This window comes from Anser brachyrhynchus (assembly GCF_964034855.1).
Source record: "Anser brachyrhynchus genome assembly, chromosome: 2".
Taxonomy (NCBI): domain Eukaryota; kingdom Metazoa; phylum Chordata; class Aves; order Anseriformes; family Anatidae; genus Anser; species Anser brachyrhynchus.
In genome coordinates, this window is record NC_137695.1 from 25,729,794 (window position 1) to 25,743,820 (window position 14,027).

The 14,027-nt window shown below is 35.3% G+C and overlaps 1 protein-coding gene across 1 annotated transcript in view; it reads left to right on the forward strand.

Moving 5' to 3' along the window:
• Window positions 1-14,027, forward strand: part of VPS50 (VPS50 subunit of EARP/GARPII complex) — a 78,910-nt gene that overhangs the window by 46,979 nt on the left and 17,904 nt on the right. The window contains exons 19-21 of the mRNA XM_080581734.1: window positions 3,849-3,967; window positions 5,224-5,330; window positions 11,214-11,335. Coding sequence (XP_080437860.1) covers window positions 3,849-3,967; window positions 5,224-5,330; window positions 11,214-11,335 — 348 coding nt within the window. The remainder of the gene's footprint in view (window positions 1-3,848; window positions 3,968-5,223; window positions 5,331-11,213; window positions 11,336-14,027) is intronic.

The following is a 14,027-nucleotide window of genomic DNA, read 5'->3' on the forward strand; positions in this document are numbered from 1 at the left end:
GCTTATTCCATACGATAACTCCAGTTTAATGCAGTGGAAAGTGGTTAACTAACTGCTTTTAATACTATAAGATGTTAAATAAAGTGGAAGAATTATGCTGAGAATGCAGACAAGGGTGTTTAGCAATACTAAGAAGGCATTTGCATGGTTTCGATCAGTGTATTTGCCTGTTACCTCACAGTCATTGAAGGATAAAATCCTTTCAGAAAACTTTGTGAGCCAAGTAAGTGTTTATGCACGCTTAGATAGAGAATTGAGGCACAGAATGGGCTAAATGATTTGTCGGTAGTTGTATGGGACATATAACCTAGCTGGTACTAGAACCGAGGCTTCTTGTGGCCCTGGCAAGTACTCTCTTGGTGACCATCTTCGTTCCTGTTTCACGTTTCTCAGTTTCTCTCTCTGTTACCAGCTGTTCTGAAGTGTCAGCATACAGAAATAATTCTTTTTTGTAAGAGCTTGGTTCTCTCTTAAATAGAAGAAAAAATAACTTGCTTAGGTAATGAAGGATAAAACTACAAGGCTTTATGTTTCAGTTTAAGTGATCAGTTACAGAAGGGGAATGCATTTTAGTACTTAAAATTATTTCAGGAGGTTGCAGAATTTTGTTTCCAGATAATGCAGACATGTTTCTAGATCCCCTTGCAACGCCAGTTCTCTAGATGTAAACAAATGATTTACTTGTAAAATGATCTGAAGGATGGTAAGAATTATCAGGGCCTGTTTTGAGAATTTTAAAATCTTTTATCATCTGCTTAGCTATTGCAGTTCTGGACAACTGAAAAGGCCTTAGGGTGCTGCACGTCAGTTTTTTTTGTCTGTTTGTTTTTTATCTTGAGCTTTAGTGAGATATTTTATGTCTGTTTTCTGTAGTTCCCTAACGTATTTTTCTTGTGATACAGTTAACTTAGTTTCATAGCACTCTTTATCTTCAATGAATAATATCACTATCCTATGTGCTTCTTTGGGTTGACTACTTAAACACTTGTGAAATGATTATTGCTAATAACCACAAGATACCATGTTAGCACTTTGATCTTTTATTGCAGACTGTGCATGTTAGAAATACAAGTTCACTGTTTACTAGTTGTGAATTACTTCTCTGAATTTTATATCATGCAGCATTTTTATGTCGTAAATAAGTTTTCCGGCTTACTAATAGCATTAGGTTGAGGAGGCTTAATCAAGTATTTTTACATGTAAAAAAAACAGTTTTTCAAAATGTTGTAGTTCTATTATGTTAAGAAAGTTAATATGTCAACTGTCATATCCATATGTCAATATGTAGTTAGCAGCTTGTAGTCAATATATCATTTCACTATCACTGGATTTTAATTCAATTGGAACACATTACTTATTAATGCATAATAAGTGGTTGTAATTTTCCAGGCTGATGTTTCAGCCAAGTTAGTTACACTATGACTCTTTGTCAAGCCTGGAACCAGGCCCTGTTTTGAAATCAACTGAGCTGCTTTAATTATAGCTTTAATTTGTCTGAAATGTTCATGAGGCAGAAATTTTGTCTGTGAATACTACTGATCACAACATTATTTTTTTTAGCCTGTTTCACATACTTCATGCTTTTTTTGATCTCAGCTACTTTTGCTTTGAGTTTATTTGTACGTGGGCTTCCTTTTTTTTTTTTTTTAATATACTGCTTTCATAGTGCAGTATGCGGCTTTAAAAACATGCATACTTTGGGACTGGGGGAGAAATTGCCATGCACTACTGAAAAATATATTTTCTAGTGTATTTTGGGTGATTGAGAGACTGGCATTACCTTAGTGTATCTCCCTGTTTTTTTCCCTCTGGAGAGTGATCCTATCCCTGCTGTTTTGTGAGGATTCCAGAACCAGCCTGCCTTTGTCATGTGTATCATCTTTGACTCCGTGGACAAAATGGCTTCAGACCAATGTACAAATTAAGGAAAAGTTGAAAGGAAAAGTATTGTAGTCTGTCTTCAGGTGAAAATGCGTTCTGGATCCTGGTGGATAGGATTAATGCTGTGTAGGAGTTCAGGAAAATGACTTATATCCAGAGAGCATCAGGGATTTGTTTTCCTTTAATGTTTTCTGGGTTAAGAAATTATCCTTGCGAAAAACTTTATCTCCTTATTTATAAACTGTCTAAAGCACCAAGAACAATTTAAAAAGAGATTGATGTTAAATATTACTCTTGAGTTGCAAATGTCAGGTTTCTTACAAAAAATAATCCCAGTTGTACGCATCTACTATGTATTTGTGGTTTCATAAACTATAAAAAGCACTTACTGTCTCTATTGATTGAATAGTATTTCTACACATACTCAAGCAATGATAACACGTGTCTACTGTTGGAACCATACACTGTGTTATATATACTGTAGCCTGTGTTGCTCATTTTTTTTCACACATCATTCGTTAGGTTTAACCTTTCATTCTTAAATTGAACAGAAATTTCTTGTAAGCTTTGAAATGCAATGGAACAACTGAAAAGAGGAACAGTTTCAAAAAATTAAGATTGTGTCTGAGTGTTTGAAGGCAGCAATTGTTATGTCTGTAACTATTTAAGCTTCTTATTTTTCAAATGTTGCAGTTAACATTAGATGCTGGCCCTCAGTCTAAGGAAGTACATCTCAAGGCACATACATATGGTTAATTTAGCTACACATTCACATTTTTCAGAGGATTGTTCTGGACTGTGTTGTGGGATCTGTGACAAATGATGCATGAGGCTTTCTTTCATCAAAGAGGAAACAATTGTTTCATTGATGACTGGACCTATATTTCAAGTATCAGGATCTTGTGCCTTTAACTAGATAAAAGATGCTGTGTGTTTCAAAACAAAACTGAGAACCAGCACATGCACAAACAAGCATGCTCAAAATACCCACTGGTCAAGTTCTATAAGAAAACGAGCAAGAAAAAGCTTTTGATGTAACCTCCACTGAGTTGTTCCACAGATACAGTTGAGTTATAGCATTAGAGTGTTTCTTAGAATAATACACTCCATTGTGGGGTGGGGTGTTTTTTTGTTTTTGTTTTTTTGTTTTTTGCCTGCAGGGTAAGGTATATCAAGTCAGGTTGCAGAAGCTTGTTTCTTGCTTCCTCTGTATTTTTTTTTTTGTTTCATGCACATTGCAAAGCTTATATATAGAAAACAGAGGGATACATACAAAGTTACTCTTCTTGCTGTAAATACAGATAGAACTGCATAAAACTGAAGAAAGTATGTACTGAAAAAGAACTGTGATAAAAAAAAATAATAAATGCATGATTACTGTATAGGAGCCATGAGAAATAATTGTATTTTTGTAGCATTTGACTAATTATATTTTTGAAGTGTTTGTACGTAGTCAAAATAGCATTGGTCTCTAACAGGCTCAGTGGTTGAAAGACTATCTAGTAGAAATGTCTTTTGGAGCATACTAAAATCAATTTTGCAAACAACTGCAATATTAAAAAAAAAAGTGTGATAGTATAAGCAAGTATTTTTGTAAAGCAGTAATTTAGTCCTTGCATTAATAATTGAGAATGGTGTGGTGCCAGCTTTTGTTGCCACTGCTTGGATCAATGTTGACTCTTTTTTTTTTTTTTCACAGATTGTGAAACAAATAATAAAAGCTCAGGTATCTGATGAGTGTTTGATAAAGCAATAAGAAAGCAAAAAAAAAAAATCAGCTGGGAGAAGTAGGATGATAAATATTTTCTCTTAGCTAATATCTGAAGTTTGTTTAAAATACACTTGGTTTTGTGTAATTTGTCTGATACATTTTTAATGAATATTGTCAGCCACCTGTCAAATGTAAAGTTAGTTATTTGTATAAATACATGCATATAACAATATAAATGTTTTTGTTTGTTTTACAGTATGAATCGGATGAACAAGAAAAAAGTGCATATCAGGAGTATGATAGTGACAGTGATGTTCCTGAGGAGTTGAAAAGAGACTATGTAGATGAGCAGACAGGAGATGCCCCTATGAAAAGGTCAGTAGACTCAGTCTCATTTACGTGCTTTTCATCTTAGTACTCTAGTTCATCTTCTGTTTAATCTCTACTTTACAACAGTGGAATAATGATCAAATAATCTTTACGCTGCCTACACAGTTAGAAAGGCCTCAGCACATAGATTTCACGTATGGGGAAGAGCTATAAATTGTTCATCGTTACTGCAGAAAGAAACTTTGGAAAGCAAGTTTTTGAAGGAGGATAAAGGCTCTCTAAAGCACATAGTGGAAAACTGATTATCAAGCATTAGATGTTAACTGAAGGTTCTTCTACAACTGTTGTTGTGCATATGTGTAATTTCTTTTGTTTTAAACGGAATTGTGTGCAGACAAATGACTTGAGGCTTGGGCTTCTGCTTTTGCAGAACAGTCACCTTTTACAGATTTCAAACAAATAAAAAAAGAAACAAGCAAATATCTCTCTAGGGCACTGTAACGGATATTCGTTCAGCCTTTTTGAAGCAAGCTAACCTTATTTGTATGTAGCGACTTGCAGGAGGACTAGAAAGGTGCCACTTGGTTCAAAGGAGGGGAATGTTCTTTACAGAATCACTCTAGGATAAAATATTGTTAGCTTGGTTTCATCAGACATCACAAGCTACCTCATTTCAGGGAAGTTATGGAGGTATTGATAAAAATTACATAATGGTAAAAAAAAAAAAAAAGCAGCCTGTCATAACTACACTGTCACTGTGTAGTTATGTACTGTGAAATTGTAATATTCTGAATTTTTGGAAGAGTATTATTTTGAGGTGTAGCAGAGAGTTTCATTGTATGATAACATTAATGGTTTTTCAGCTTCATCTGCCTCAATTTTTTTTTCAATTTCTAGGTAGTCCTTTTTTAGCTATAGCTCACTAATCTGCTCCTGTTTTGTCACAGCCTGCATTATTTTCATTTTCTTTGCTTCATAAATAGTGAATCGGAGGCAGAGTTGTTAAAATGATTGCTGAGGCCAGACATAGACGTGCAGAACTCAAGTCTTGGACTATACCTTAGAAATTCCTTTCTCTAGCACTATTTTAAGTAAATTAGTCTAGGAATTTTAAATGTTTGAATCATAACTTGCTTACACTTTGGCATAAATAAAATGTTGCTCTGGAAGACATACTGTCCTGTTAAAAGAGGGAGAGAAGGTAGGGGAGTATTTTCTACTTAATTTTTATTTGCATGTCACTGAATATAGTAGGCAGTCATGTTTAGTATACTTTGTGTTTCTTTTTTTTTGTTTTTAAGTGTTTCTCGAGAAACTCTGAGGAGCAGAAAGAGATCGGATTATAACCTCAATAAAGTGAATGCACCTATCCTAACAAACACTACACTGAATGTAGTAAGGCTTGTTGGTACGTAGAACAACTGTCAGAATATATGTTATTATTTTAATGCAAACCTCTGGTTTCTAGCATGTATGTTAAATGAATTTTAAGACGTTAAAAAAAAATAGTTGGACCCTATCTCGTCTTTTTGAATGTGCAGTGCTTTGGATGAGATCTTACTGGATTGTTTAACTGTTGTATTGCAGCTTCCTGCTCTCAAGTGGAATTCCTCATAGCTTCCTTATACAGGCAGTTCAGTCATTCTGTAATGAGCTTGTACAGCCAGCAGGTCCTTCACTTTGCCATTTGTTTTCCAAAGGATGAGCTTCTAGTTTAATGCAGAAAGATGCATGTTTTTAATTAATTGATCCCTAAATGCATGGCTTTACATTTTGTACTACTGAATTTCATCTGATTCTTATTGCAGCAGTCATCAAGGTCCTCCAGTTCCTCTTGTACATTATGCCAATGCTTTTCTGTTCTGGTACCACCTCTTTTTTTCTTCTTTTTTTTTTTTTTTTCCATTATCACACTCTTATTTTTGTGCCAGAGTCATGCATGAGAATATTAAAGAAGAGGCCAGTTATTGGAAACTCCACTAGCAGTTTTTCCAGATACTTACCTTTTCAACACTCTTCATTCTGCCTTCTCTTTTACTAAACCCTTTGACTAAATCCTAGATAGGTGAAATCTACTGTATAGAAAACCAAATAACTTCCCTAACAAGGATATATGTCTTAGTCTGGTATAGTTCACTTGTAGTGGACCCATGACTTGTTTTATCCTAATTTTACCTCCATTTGCCTCCTTCTGCTTGTGTCATTTCCATATTATCTTCAAAACTTGATCTAAAGCCCTGCATTCTACAAATTAAAGCAACAGATTGCTTGAATGACTATTTCCCTCGTCTTGAATATGTTTTTATTTTCTATTTTTCATTCATACTGGTACAACATGTGCCTTGACCGCTTGTTGTATGTACAGGTTATTACCCTGACTACCAGACTGCTGATTTCATGGCCATTTTCACGGTCCTGATTCCTTTGTTTCTTTAACTTGTCTGTGTTAAGGCTTTATCCAGCCCACTTTGTGTGTCTGCAAGTCGCCAGTTCAGTTCCATTAGTCATCCTATCCCCCTTCTCCTCCCTTTTCCCACTGTCAGTATCATTGTCCCCAGTGAAAACCTGGGCGAACTATTCATTCTTGCTTTAGGACACTGTCCTGCTTATCTGTATTGTGTCTGTGTGTGTGTTCCCTGCCTCATTTTGCTTTGCTTTTGTTAATCTTCTGTAATTAGAAAACTCCTGATTTTACCATCTTAAGTTTCAGCAAGACTTTTGATACTTCTAGCTCTTAATATAACTTTCTGAGTGAATTAGTTTGTTTCTTTTTTCCACTTGGCCTTGTCCTAGTCATTTTTTCTAGTTTCTTTACATTTTCTCATGTTTCTAATACACTGTGATGCCTCCTAACTTTTATATCTTTTTTTTGAGGAATACCTACCCTTTGATATCATAAACAAAACAGGTTGTTTTGTACCACTTTTCTGTTAGCGGTAAACTGCATATTGCACCTCTGCCACAGATGTTGACAGTGCGTCCATCCTTTGTGATGACTTTTGGTCTTAGTATATAAACATTTAATTCAGTACTTCCAGACTGTATCCCTGGAGGCATTAGACACATTTCTTTAACTAATGGTTAATGGTTACAGGAACAAGAAACAAGATACCACCATTTAGCCAGACTATCAGTTTCATTAGCATTTCTTCTCTTTTTGTCTCTTGAATCATCCCTGTAAAACAAAAAGGTAAGCGTGTTGTTGCTCACCTGATTTAGCCAGGCATCATGATGTGAGGTTGTAAGAGATCCAGGTTTGGTTCATTCCCCGAGATTGTCCCCAGCATGCAGGGATGCCATGGAACGTGCCCATCTTTTAACAATGGTTTCTGCTAATGCTGTGGAGGGTTTCGGTTTGTCTCACACTGTCTCAGGATTTTGGCTAGGAAAATGCCATGGTACATAATCACTGTTCAGTTCCAAGGAGCGTAACTGAGATGAGTGTCTAGGATCCCTTCATTATCAATGGAGTACAGTTGGCAGCTCCAGAAGATGGTACTTGCCCTGGGTATCTTTGCTACACTATGACATGACATGCAGGCAGGTGTCTTCTGGGACTGCTTGACTTAGCCAGGAGTTGGACTCGATGATCCATGTGGGTCCCTTCCAACTCGGGATATTCTGTGACTTCTGTACAGGAGACATAAGCAACCAATGTGGGGTAAGGTCTTATTTTTAGATTGCTTGACAAAGTGATATATGCAATTAAATACCTGTCATCTGATTCCTTAAAAAAAGCAGGGTTCTAATGAAGTACAGAGGACCCTATATGTCAGAAAGCCTGTACTCTCTTACTGTTTCAGTCCTTGAAAACAAGGTTGTAATTTCAGAGAAATTTGTTTTGGTGGCGATGCAAGTACTTAAGCAGCTTTTTTCTGTGCTACATGTTGTCAATGACACTCCTGCCTCCCGTATATTGCATCAGTATCACTTTTAATAGATCTAGATCAGCTTCCCCATGTTAGTTAAAGATAAATCATAAAGGAAACCAGGTTTACGACACAAAGTCTGGGTTGAGATTAAGAGGGGATTTTAAATTTCCCAAACAAGTAGAAGAACTTGTTGCATCACTTTTTAGGAATAGCTGATATGCAAGTAGTAGTACTTGCTGAGAGAGTACGACAATACTCGTAATCATTTTTGAACTATTCATGAGTGCTGTATATGGAGGCTAGATGAATAAAACAAAGTGTGTCTTAGTATATTTAAAGAGCATAAATGAGTTACTATGTATAACTGAAGTGGGAACTTTTCTAACTCTTTAATTTGAATTTCAAGTGAATGGTTCAATTTATTTGGTTTTCCATAACCAGGTAGTTATTTCTCTGTTTGCTTCCAGCATAAAGGAACCATTAGATTAACTTTGAGTTATTTTTTTCCTATCAAACTCTTGCATGTTGACTTAAAACATAAAGGAAGAATGAATGTGTGTTAAATTTTTATGGAATATTTTGACCTAGGGTCTGTGCATCAACAGGAATATTTTATGAGTACATTTTATTTACCTTTTTGGTTGTAGTGATAATATTTAAATAGATTAGTCTGATAGAAAGTACTGTCTAGTTGCTTTCTTTAAGGACAAAAGAAGTGCTGGAAATACTTAAAAACAAAACAACAACAAAAAGAACTGGCAAATGTTCATCAGTTTTGGCCTTTATGAATTTTTTTTAGAAAGTGTAGCTACTTTGACTTGTTGAAACTCTTAAGTGGTATTTCTGGAAATTCATGGCACACGTTTGGGATATTAGTGTTGTTTGTAAATGTTCTCGTACATCCTTTTCACCCAAACTGTGAACTTTAGTGCAACTAGGTAACAACGTATAGATGTTAAAATTTGGCATCCTCTGAGAGAGAGAAACTGGGAGGAAATGTTCTTGGCACACTTGTTGTGTCAAGATGCTGAGTGACATAGTAATAGAGAAATGTTCTTGGCCACAGAAGAGTTTTATAGGGACAGTGCTTGGGCAGTGTATAGCCCTTTGGAAAAGCATACGACACTGCCCGAGAGACTACCTTGAACATTTATGCCAGTTGTACAGATATTTGGAAATCTAACTGTCCAGAATGTGACACATCACCCTTATATTGTGTATAGGTTGCAGGCAAGTTTGAAAAATGTGTTTAGCACGAAGTGGAAAAAATCAGTCCGTGGCAATACGGAATATTCCGATAACACACATGAAGGTGGCAGCTGCTTTGATAGGGTGTCATCCTTTCCAAACATCCATAAATTTCCACACAGAACTGTGCTGGAATTAGCTACATTTGTTTTTCCTTGTTGGAAGACAAGTGGAACTTTTTAGGTCTGCTTTTCAGTTTGGTCATAATACCGTAGGTCAAAACATTGATAATTAAGCGCAGAATTAACAAGTGGGGTAACCTGCCAAATATTAAATATTGCAACCCTTGTCAGATCTCCAAAAATAACAAAATATATTCTTGTGTGTGTTAGCAAACTGGGACGCAGATGTTCAAGCAGGGATTTTAAGCTAGATAGAAACGTGGGAAGTAGCAATATCGTTTTTTTGCTCGATTCTTACCATACTGCTGTGTCATGTATTTATCCACCATAGCTGTGTCGTGTATTTATCAAATGAATGTGATCTTTAATGATCACAAGTAATTGCTTAAAAAATTCATGTTACTCCCTCTGATACTAACAGCTGATTTGGTTTCTCTGTGTAAAACCATATTTTCTATACGAATTAGTAAGTTACTTTGCTGGGCACAGTGTTAACTTTGATTAAACGGTGTTGCAGACTACAGGAAAAAGAAATGATTCTGGCACCTTCATGCAGTTTTTTTTTTCCAACCTGTCACGTCAAAACATGTCTGGAATATGAAATTTTGTTAAATGATGTGCTATATCCTACATGCTGGGTGAACTGCATTTACTTTTTGGTTCAAAAGTTGCTGTCTGTTACTATAATAACCCAAAGCTTACTATAAATATACTCTATGCTTTTAAAATGTTAATTAGGCAAGTAGTATGTCATTTCTGAGCTAGCTAGCTGGAAGTCCAGGGTCTCTGCAAAATCAGGGGTTTTCATTAAGTACACTTTTTTTACGAGCCTTTGAAAAGAGACGTGCCCTATGCTAGAAAACAAAATACCCATAGGCCCTGTGAATTAAACCTTTAGGGAAAAATCCTTTCCTGAGTCCAAGTCCTGTGATCTGTTTGATTCACCTAATGTATAGATGAAGGACCTGAGATTTTAATTTTTTTTTTAATTATTACTATTTTCAAAAGTCAAATGCACAACAAAAGAGAGCAGGAAGGAAGAGAAGGAATTATTCCTTTTCCTGGGTGTCCCTATTTTAGGACATTCAGTAACACATGCTAAAGTGGAAAATTAATCCAGTGAAAACAAGTAAACAAATAGTGGATTAATTTTCTTCAGGTCCTGGTTGGACTAGTCTTAAAAACTTTCCATTCCTTTGCATTTCTTTTTGCCTGTAATCCTCATGTTATGTCAGTCTATCCCTTTAGAAACATTTCAAATGATTTAACAAACATCTTAAAGTGATTTGGGTTTCCTACCCCAACTGTCTTTTTCTGACCCGATCTGATTCCACCTTGGTACAGAAGTTGTCTAGGCTCTTCTGAATCACAGAGTCCAAAGTTAGAGAGGTGGTTTTTGTCTGTGTGTGTTGGTTTTCTTTTCGGTTTTGTGGGGTTACCCTCTTAGGAACATCACAATCTGGAGCTTGTATTTTCTTTATCTTTGGTGGTGGTAGAGCAGTCATTCAGCACTTTCTTGTAATGCCTACAGTCGAAATCTCTCATTTTTTTGGAAACAATATCTTTAAGCAGTTCTTCATAGTGTTACGTTTCCTTTACTTTTCACAAAGGAAAGAAAGGCAAGCAGGAAATGATGTGTTGTTGATGTGAAGCACATTATTCCTAGAGTTGTCGGATGGGCGTATCATTTTTATACTGTAGATTTCTAATGCTTGAAAAATATCCATATGTGCATGCATAAACACACACTAATGCATAAAATCTCCAGTGGCTCTGTATATCACTACAGATTACTTACCATTACTTACCATTTTGATATGGTTTAACATCCACATTTGGAGAAGTCTTGAGTCGCTTATGGTGTCTTAACCATAATATGTAGCTTTATTTTTAAATTTGCTAATCTCTAAAATATTGCTAAGTTGCTCTTAATCAATATTCAAAGCTAAATAATAAACTTTGTAAATTTTTGTTTGAGTTTGTCAATCTCACCACTATCTTTGTAGCACTCGTGCTGAGGAAACTGATCTTCTGTATTTAATTTTCAAGGTAAATATATGCAGATGATGAATATTCTCAAACCAATTGCGTTTGATGTGATCCACTTCATGTCCCAGCTCTTCGACTACTATCTGTATGCAGTTTATACGTTTTTTGGCCGAAATGACACGGTAGGTAGAAACCTAATTTGTTTCACAGTATTGGTATGTACATAGAATGAGAATATAGAGGAGATCTCTTTACTTGAGATGGTACCAAATATATGGTTTCCCAGAGAATTAGCGTTATCAGAATGGATCTGAATGCAGGAGTTAGAAAAGGCTGATTAGATCAGCAACAAGGGGAGTAAGTATAGGGAGCATCATTATCGCTAGGACATAAAGCCAATTGTGTTTTGAATACATTCTGTGCTCTTTTTTCCAGCAGTATTTTGAATAGAGAGTAAAGATGATGTGAAGTACCTGGAAGTAGTGGCAGAAAGTGGGGAGCAAAGGAGCAGGCTGCAGTAGCACGTGGTGGCTTGGAGCCTAGAAAGGATAAGGCGATTTGATTTTCCTATATGTATTTCTCTAGCTTAGATAATAGCTCAAGGAAGAGGAGAAGGGGTCCATGAAGGTTAAGTAGCAGCTCAGGTTTAAGAGGTTTGAAATACAATTTTTCAGATCTATTACTACTCTGTCAAGCTAATTGCAATAACAAAAACATTTTAGGTTTTTTTTTGAGTGATCTTGTAGTTAAAATAAATGCTTTTGGGCAATGTCTTTACATAACACAGATCAACTTTCAACAGGATGGTCTTAAAGCATTTATGAAAAGCTGCATGTAAAAACAATTTTCTCCTCTCTTGGCCCCTAAATTACTTCACAAGCAATAATAGGGTTCCAAATTCATCATCATCTTTTGGCAAATTGCATTGGATTTTCAGACTCTCAACATATGGTTCTAAATGTTTTTGAGCTGTTCTCTTTGGCAGAACAAATACATTTGCAATTTGTGTTTAGAAGATGGGTGTGTTTTGTGTGTTTTGTTTTGTTTTTGTTAAGCTAATTGATTTCCATTGGCTTAATCAGCTGCTCTGGTATTCAGTGTTTTATACATATATATTTGCACCTTCTGTTTGTTTTGTGTTTTTAAAGCCCATACCAAGTTCCTTACTTTCTACTTCTATCAGAGAACAGCACAGTGCTAGGCAGGTAAACATTATAGCAGATGGGTGGTAAAATTGTGATGTTTTCGTAGCGTGCCTAATTTTTGTTTTGACAGATGATTTTGTTTGGGGAACATAATGCTTACAAAGGGTCTGTGAATGAGATAAACCCTCTTGTAATGCTGCTTAAATGTTCTCGCTTCCCATTGTGTTATAAACCCTTAAAAAGTAGAGATGCTCGATGGTATGTGATTTAGACCATTGTCAGTGTTTCTGTTCGAAATGTTATTTATTAAACATGCATCAAATGGGTTTCTTGAAAGTATGCTAGTATTACAACCTCCTTAAGTGGTTGAAATACTGTTCTTATGTTATATATGTGAGTTAGTACAGGAATGATCAATTGTACATAGTTAGTTGCCAGTTCAGTGAAAATCAGGGATTTAAAATACATATGTTGACTTCTATGTCCGGTCATGATGCTAGGTCACTGCTCTTTCGAGGACTCTAGAATGATTAGCCTATGTAGTCAGTATTTGGCTTTCTTCACTGCTAAAAGTTGCACACCATTGTAACCAAAATTACTATTTCAAAACCTTTTTAATTCCTGGAGTCCACATTAAGGCTGTCTTTCCTACTTATCTCAAATTATGGAACAACCTAATTTGAAATTAAAATAAATTACATATATTTAATATCTAGTCATGAGAGTGTACAATATTGATGAACATGCCACAGAATAGTTTTCCTTAGCAGAATAAATTTAAGGTACTAATTTTTTTTGACAACACATTATAATAATTTGTAAATCCAATGGCAATTTTTGTAGAAAATGCTTAAACTTTTTTTTTTTGGTAAAGATAAAGAGTCACATTGAATTGGTGATGAGTGAAATTATTCGATAAATTCTCTAATGCTAAATTTACTAGGTCATTTGTGGCATTTGAATATCTACCACTTTGCATATAGAAATAGCAAAAGAGAAGAGTTATACTGATGAGTGACATATTCTGCTTAAAGTCATGAAGTTCTGGCCTTCAGGAGGAGATGCTGAACAATAATCTCTTTTTTCCCTCTTATTTATTATTTTTTCCTTCTGTTCTTATACGTACAGATGTACAGCTTTTTTACGGAAATTTAAGATTTGTTTTTGCATTCCTTATTATTACTCCTATATGTTTCACAGTAACGTGAAATTACCATTTTTAGAAATAAATTTTATTATAAAATAAGTACTTGAAAGTTATTGATAGCTGTTGAAAGTTAGTAATGGAAAGGTGGAGAGAAAGGAATAATGGCAGACTGTGTAGTCTGCATTATGATGGTGCAGAAACAACTCCCTTAAAATGAAATTTAATGGCTGAAACTTGCAGGTACACTTTAAAAATATATATATATATATATGTATATGTATATAATTTTCACTGAATATATGGGAAAATTAGGACAGATGGACATCTAAGTCAGAAAGGTTAAATGTAGTAGATGGGGACCTAAATTATTCCTTTTTGTATTTAAAAGATGGAAGGAAGAGGACTCAAACACTTCTTTCCCTGATTTAGTGCATTGAAAGGAAGTCTAATACAGTAGACTTCATTGCTCTAAATGTTGTTCAGTAGATTGCTTTTTATGGTGTGAATCACATACCAGAACTGTACTGAAATACTTCCAGATTCTTGACTTAGATGTGTGTTGCGTAGTTATCCCATTTCCAC